Source organism: Ranitomeya imitator, chromosome 2, assembly GCF_032444005.1.
Source record: "Ranitomeya imitator isolate aRanImi1 chromosome 2, aRanImi1.pri, whole genome shotgun sequence".
NCBI lineage: Eukaryota > Metazoa > Chordata > Amphibia > Anura > Dendrobatidae > Ranitomeya > Ranitomeya imitator.
The window spans coordinates 282,696,255-282,704,032 of record NC_091283.1 but is presented as its reverse complement, the minus strand read 5'-3'; the positions used below and the strand labels follow the sequence as shown (position 1 = coordinate 282,704,032).

Here is a 7,778-nt window from a genome sequence, read left to right as displayed (position 1 = left end):
GTTACAATACCAAACTAGGGCAGTCCCTTAAGAGAAAAAACACAATAATTATACTGTATTTTCACATACTATCTATTCCTGACACTGAAGTGGCTTATAAACTTACAAAGTATATAGTTTGAGGTCTTGAATCAGCCTATATATGGCTAGTTTTCTGACTGTTTCGGATGGCATGATACAGGATTTTAGTTTTTTTTTAGTCTTGTCTCGCTTGAATATAGGTCAATATTAAATAAAGTCTCCTGATGAGTCACCATTGGTGAGGACGATGAAACCCGTAGAAATGAGGCTTGAAGAGTGAGGGTATGTGCACATGTTGATGATTCCATTGCTTATCTTTCCGTTCGGATTCTACAGAATCCGCAGGTAAAATGACCTGCGGATTCCCTGCGGGTTTTCTGCGGATTTCGCCTGCGTTTTTGGATTCCTATAATGAAATAGGTGTAAAAACGCTGCGGATTCCGCACAAAGAATTGACATGCTGCAGAAAATAATCTGCTGCGTTTCTGCGTGAAATTTTTCACAGCATGTGCACTGAGGATTTGGTTTTCCATAGGTTTTCATGGTACTGTACACCACATGGAAAACTGCTGCAGATCCGCAAGGCCAAATCCGCAATGTGTGCACATACCCAGAGTGTGTATACATCACCTCATCCTATATACTGAAATGTGGGGTATATGCTTTTTGTATTATTCACCTTCTGACTAACCTTCAGGGGGTGAATTATGTGTATAGATTTACATTTGGAATTAATAAAGTTTAGTTTTATCCTTTTTTTTAGAAAACATGAGGAATGACAAGAGGCAACCCATTTAACAATATCCAATTTTGGTTAAAATTATTCCACCATTAAGAATATAAAATAGGCTTCTCCACTAGGTGATATATCTGATGTTTATTAACAGTTGATTTCCAAGTAAAATATTCCCCACATTAAGAAAATGAGAAAGGCTTCTCCCCTGTGTGACTGCCCTGATGTCTAACAAGAAGCGCTTTCCGGTTAAAACATTTCCCACATTCTGAACAAGAAAAAGGCTTGTCCCTTGTGTGAGTTTTCTGGTGTACAACAAGACTGCATTTCTGTTTAAAATATTTCTCACATTCTGAACAGGAAAAAGGTTTCGCTCCTGTGTTAATTCTCTGGTGAGAAACCAAATTTGATTTACGTGTAAAACATTTCCCACATTCTGAACAGGAAAAAGGCTTCTCCCCTGTGTGGATTCTCTGGTGCATAACACAAGATGTTTTATTGTTAAAACATTTCCCACATTCTGAACATGAAAAAAGTTTCACTCCTGTGTGATTTCTCTGGTGAGAAACAAAATGTGATTTATGTGAAAAACATTTCCCACATTCTGAACACGAAAAAGGCTTCTCCCCTGTGTGGATTCTCTGGTGCGTAACACAATCTGATTTAAGGTTAAAACATTTCCCACATTCTAAACATGAAAAAGGCTTCTCCCCTGTGTGGATTCTCTGATGAATAACCAGAGCATTTTTCCAGTGAAAACATTTCCCACATTCTGAACAGGAAAAAGGCATTCCCCCTGAGTGGATTCTCTGGTGCTTAACATAATATGATTTATTGTTAAAACATTTTCCACATTCTGAACATGAAAAAGGCTTCTCCCCTGTGTGGATTCTCTGGTGCATAACGCAATCTGATTTAAGGTTAAAACATTTCCCACATTCTAAACATGAAAAAGGCTTCTCCCCTGTGTGAATTCTCTGGTGAGTAACAAAACGTGATTTCCAAGTAAAACATTTCCCACATTCTGAACATGAAAATGACTTCTTTGCTTTCGGAGCAGGTTGTTTTTTAATGCCTCTTTTGTGACTTTGCTTTTCCTTACTCGTCGGTAATGAATGAGAAGATGGGATCGTTTTCATAGGATCAGATGAAAGATCTTTGCTGTGAATGGATGATGGTCTATCTGGAGTAACAGCAATCACTTTAGTTGTATCTTGTAGGATCTCAAGATCATCAGATTTAAAAACTGAAGATGTTAGCTGTCCCTCTGATCTCCTGGTACAGTCATCTGCTAAGATAAAAAAACAATTATTATTTTATAAGAAAATATCCTTGCGTTTTATATCTTTGAGCATTTTTAATTAAACTGTCCATAAAAATGGCAAGCTATGTAAAAAAAAACTTTAACTATTTACCAAGACAATGACAGTTCACAACTAACAGAAAACCTTGATGGATGAAGCAGAAGTGCGTGGTGTTCACATGTTTGTCCATTCTGCCTCCGAAATAACGAATAAAAAGAAACCAATAAATTTTATGTAGGCAAAAATAATACTAATTCTCATCTCACAAAAAACAAGTCCCCACTCAGGTCCATCATCTGTCAATGGAAAAACAGATGTTCCCACACTACTAGTGGCTCGAAGGCTATTGAAAAGCAACAGGGTTTCTATAAATCAATCCAGCAAAATCCACTCTCACTTCTGAGTCTTGCAGTGTGCTCAAACAACATTTAGGGTCCCTGTATTTAGCAATATTATAGTGAGAAGAATCCACTTAATTTTGCTCCTGGAACACAATCTGGGCACTATGTGTTGGATAATAAAATGGCAAATGTGTAATTTTCACTCTCCAACAACCACTGCGTGTTAATTTCTGGAAAGTGGCTGTGGAGTCAAAATATTCACTCCTCCTACGCACGTGATCAAAATTGTTGGTACCCCTCGGTTAATGACAGAAAAACCCACAATGGTCACAGAAATAACTTGAATCTGACAAAAGTAATAATAAATTTAAAAAAATTATGAAAATTAACAAATGAAAATCAGACATTGCTTTTCAACCGTGCTTTCACAGAATTTAAAAAAATGCAGTACCAAGAATAAATATAGATGAAATTTGTTAGACTAGATACTCACTTGGTTGTAGAGGTAGCATACAAATATATGGGTCAAAACAGGGGCTTTTTGTCCAGACTGATGCGACTGTTAAGAGGGTTATAAAAAATGATACTGTGTTTTATTTAAGTTGTTTAAATGCATCAAGTGTGAACGGTATACTATAGTCGTAGATAAGGGAATGTACTTACTGGTGATCACATTGATGGTGTAGATTGCACTATATTATCCATGCAGGGAGCAGCTTCTGAACCAGTTTCCCCATCCCTTTGGTGGTAAGCGCCAAGTGCTTTAGCTTTAGAATTTAAAAAAAACATACAGTGCCTTCTGCCTTGCGAAAAATATTCGGCTCCCTGGAACTTTTCAACCTTTTCCCACATATCATGCTTCAAACATAAAGATACCAAATGTAAATTTTTGGTGAAGAATCAACAACAAGTGGAACACAATTGTGAAGTTGAATGAAATTTATTGGTTATTTTAAATTTTTGTGGAAATTCAAAAACTGAAAAGTGTGGCGTGCAATATTATTCGGCCCCTTTAACCCCTTAATCCCATTTGACGTACTATCCCGTCAAGGTGACCTGGGACTTAATTCCCAGGGATGGGATAGTACGTCATAGCGATCAGCCGCGCTCACGGGGGGAGCACAGCCGATCGCGGGCGGGTGTCAGTTGGCTATCGCAGCTGACATCCGGCACTATGTGCCGGGAGCGGTCACGTATGCCCCCGGCACATTAACCCCCGGCACACTGCGATCAAACATGATCGCAGTGTTCCGGCGGTATAGGGAAGCATCGCGCAGGGAGGGGGCTCCCTGCGTGCTTCCCAGAGACCCTCGGAGCAACAAGATGTGATCGCATTGCTCCGAGGGTCTCCTACCCTCTTCTCCCTGCAGACCCCGGGCCCAAAATGGCCACGGGGCTGCATCCGGGTCCTGCAGGGAGGTGGCTTACCAAGCGCCTGCTCAGAGCAGGCCGGGAAGCCTCCAGGAGTGCACATCAGATCGCTGATCTGACACAGTGCACAGCAAAGTGTCAGATCAGCAATCTGACCTTTATAACATGATGATCCCCCGGGGGCAATGTTATAAAGTAAAAAAAAAAAAAAAACGTTGTGTAAAAAAACAAACAAACTCCTAAATAAAGAAAAAAATATATATATTATTCCCATAAATAAATTTCTTCACCTAAATAAAAAAAAACAATAAAAGTACACGTATTTAGTATCGCCGCGTCCATAACGACCCGACCTATAAAACCTTCCCACTAGTTAACCCCTTCAGTGAACACCATAAAAAAAAAAAACAAGGCAAAAAACAACGCTTTATTATCATACCGCCAAACAAAAAGTGGAATAACACGCGATCAAAAAGACGGATATAAATAACCATGGTACAGCTGAAAATGTCATCTTGTCCCGAAAAAAAAGAGCCGCCAAACAGCGTCATCAGCGAAAAAATAAAAAAGTTATAGTTCTCAGAATAAAGCGATGCAAAAATAATTATTTTTTCTATAAAATAGTTTTTATTGTATAAAAGTGCCAAAACATAAAAAAAAAGATATGTATGAGGTATCGCTGTAATCGTACTGACCCAAAGAATAAAACTGCTTTATCCATTTTACCAAACGTGGAATGGTATAAACGCCCCCCCCCCCAAAAGATATTCATGAATAGCTGGTTTTTGGTCATACTGCCTCACAAAAATCGGAATAAAAAGCGATCAAAAAATGTCACATGCCCGAAAGTGTTACCAATAAAAACATCAACTCGTCCTGCAAAAAACAAGACCTCACATGACTCTGTGGACCAAACTATGGAAAAATTATAGCTCTCAAAATGTGGTATAGCAAAAAAATATTTTTTGCATTAAAAAGCGTCTTTTAGTGTGTGACGTCTGCCAGTCATAAAAATCTGCTAAACCCCCTTCCCCCCTATAAAAGTAAATCAAACCCCCCTTCATCACCCCCTTAGTTAGGGAAAAATGAAAAAAAAATATTAAAAAATGTATTTATTTCCATTTTCCCGTTAGGGTTACGGTTAGGGCTAGGGTTTGGATTACATTTACGGTTGGGATTAGGGTTGGGGGTGTGTCAGGGTTATGGTTGGGATTAGGGTTAGGGGTGTGTTAGAGCTGGGGTTAGAGGTGTGGTTGGGATTAGGGTTAGGGGTGTGTTTGGGTTAGGTTTGGAGTTAGAATTGGGGGTTTCCACTGTTTAGGAACATCAGGGCTCTCCAAACGCGACATGGCATCCGATCTCAACTCCAGCAAATTCTGCATTGAAAAAGTAAAACAGTGCTCCTTCTCTTCCGAGCTCCCCCGTGGGCCCAAACAGTTGTTTACCCCAACATGTGGGGTGTAACAACCCTGCCGGCATCACTGCATGGCCTTCCATTCCCCACCTGCCTGTTACATCTACTCACTCACCCAGTGCCATGCTGTGAGATCTGTCTGCTGCTGGTTCCATGCCATGTGCTTCATAGCGGCCTGCTCTGTGTACACTTCCTGGCTGTGTGCATAGGGGGGCGGCGCCAGCCACTCCGGATTCTTATTGAGACTGTGTGCACCTCCCTAAGGTGCTTCTGGCCAATAGCCTTGAGGCCTCTGATACTTAAGGCATCCTCACCCATTGGAGGATGCCTGAGCAAACTATTCCCCTCAGTTAGCATTTGCTACTGAGCTGCCAGGTCGTGTGTTTCCTGTCTCAGAGGGCTGCACTACTGCAGGCCTTCATCTGTGTTCTGTTTGTGTATCCGTGTCCGTTCCTGTCTGTACTCTGGTCTATGTCCGTCCCTGCTCCTTCTTTGTCATTAGTCATTTCCCACTCTGCTGTGTGTACCTATGCCTTATCTTTCTGCTCTGTTTGCCACTGTCTGTGGCTCTTCTTCTCTCTTTCTCTCTGCTCAGTTCTACCACAACCTGTGGTTCTGTGTCTCTCAGCTTTTCTCTCAGCTCTGCTCTCTGACCTTGCTCCGCACTCTGTGGCTTTGCTCTGCGGCTCAGCTCCTTGCGGTTCCACCTGGCACCGTTGCTTGCGGTTCTACGTCTTTAGCTCTTGGCTCCGCCTCCAGCATCTCCGCTCTTGGCTCCGCCTCCAGCGTCTCCGCTCTTGGCTCCGCCTCCAGCGTCTCTGCTCTTGGCTCCGCCTCCAGCGTCTCCGCTCTTGGCTCCGCCTCCAGCGTCTCCGCTCTTGGCTCCGCCTCCAGCGTCTCCACTCTTGGCTCCGCCTCCAGCGTCTCTGCTCTTGGCTCCGCCTCCTGCGGCTCCGTCCTTGGCTCTGCCTTCTCCTTCTCTACTCTCTGTTCTGCCTTCTCTACTCTGCCTTCTCCTTTTCTGCTCATAGCTCTGCCTTCTCCTTCTCTTCTCTTAGCTCCACCTTCTACTCGTACTCAGCCTCCTGCGATTCAGCTTTGCTTCCACTCTTGCTCTATCTTTATTCTGCAACTTTCCATACAGGTCTCTACCTGTTCCTTTATATTCTCCAGTCTGAACAGGTCCTTACCTGTTTCCACACATCCATCTGAATCCCAGTTCCTACCAGAGTATCAGTCCTGTCTGCCAGTGCCAGCTGTGCCCGCCTGTCTGCCTTATTGCCAGCCGTGCCCGTCTGCCTGCCTGTATCTCCGTCAAGCCAGTCCGCCCGTCAGGGCCTCTGCCATATCCGTCTGTCAGCCAGTGTCACAGCCGTGCCTGCCTGCCCGTGTCTTGTCCCCGGTGGGATCAGCATCCACAGTCCAACTCCACCCTGGAGTGGTACCGGTAGCTTCCTATTGCACAAGTCTGACCTCACCATCAGAGGCTCCAGCGAACACCTAGGAAGCTACTTAGTTACGCCCCTTCCAGGGAAGTTCAGTCTGTGGTCCAGTGGGGCCACACCCCCAGGCACCCGCGCCAACCAGTCTCGCTGCGAGCGTTACAGATTGCTCAGGCCATGGTCCCCGCTGAGTCCCATGAGCCGTTGCTCTCGGAGCAAAATGAACTCTCTTCTAGCCTTTATTGGCCCCCGGAAGGTTTTTATACTCAGTTGAAAGATCTGCCTACACCTACTCCTGGTGGTCCCCTCATAATCTCTAGAGAGTTGTATGATTACATTGCCAGTAGAGAAAAACTCCTTCCGCCTAGATACTATGGGGATCCAGAGGAGTGCATGGAGTTCCTGGAGCATAGTCTGATGTATATCGAAGCTAATCCTTCCGAATTTTCTTCTGATGAGTTCAAGGTAGGATTTATCTTGTCCTACCTAGCAGGAGATGCATTGAATTGGATGAACCCTCTCTGGGAAGCAAGGGATCCAATCCTCTCAGACCTTGGGGCTTTCCTGGAAGCCTTTGTTAAAGCCTTCAAAGCGCCTAAACCTGCTTCTCCTGCAAAGTCTTCCCTCACCAGATCCCAGAGGCGGTCTAGACGAGCGAATCCCCCAAAGAAATCGTCACGTCAGACAAAGTCCGTCCAAGACCCACCTGTTCCTCTACCTGTCCCAGCAGCTACCCAAGCAAAACCCCAGAAGGCTGATAAAAGTGGGCTGGCAAAGCAGCAGCCCAAATCCAGCCGCAAGAAGGGAACGCGGTATCGCTGCGGTTGCAATGAACATCCATACGGTCTCTGCCCTGTAGATCTAAAACTCCAAAACCGTGGGCCAGCAGGAGAGGCTGCCCTAGGTGAGAGTACCTCATCTCCATTAAAATCAAAGACGGTGTCTCTGTTTTCCGGGAGCTTTGGTGTGATAAAGACGCCAACCATTCGGAGTCGGTGTGTGGTCTCTGTCATACAGCTCCAGAACCCGGTAAGGGCGTTGTCTGAAGTTGGTCAAGCCCTACTCAAGAGCAGTCTAGTCCTGCAAGGACAACTACAGCTCCAAGTTGGAGCCTTATACACAAAGAAGTTTATCTACTGTATGCTGTCTGTT

At 44.0% G+C, this 7,778-nt stretch overlaps 1 protein-coding gene across 1 annotated transcript in view; it reads right to left on the bottom strand.

Annotated features, from left to right (window-relative positions):
- Positions 1-723: 723 nt before the first annotated feature.
- Positions 724-7,778, bottom strand: part of LOC138663169 (oocyte zinc finger protein XlCOF22-like) — a 76,985-nt gene continuing 69,930 nt past the window's right edge. The window contains exons 7-8 of the mRNA XM_069749316.1: positions 2,893-2,958; positions 724-2,042 (exon numbers count right to left, since the gene is read on the bottom strand). Of these exons, the coding sequence (XP_069605417.1) occupies positions 937-2,042; positions 2,893-2,958 (1,172 nt within the window). The 3' untranslated portion in view covers positions 724-936. The remainder of the gene's footprint in view (positions 2,043-2,892; positions 2,959-7,778) is intronic.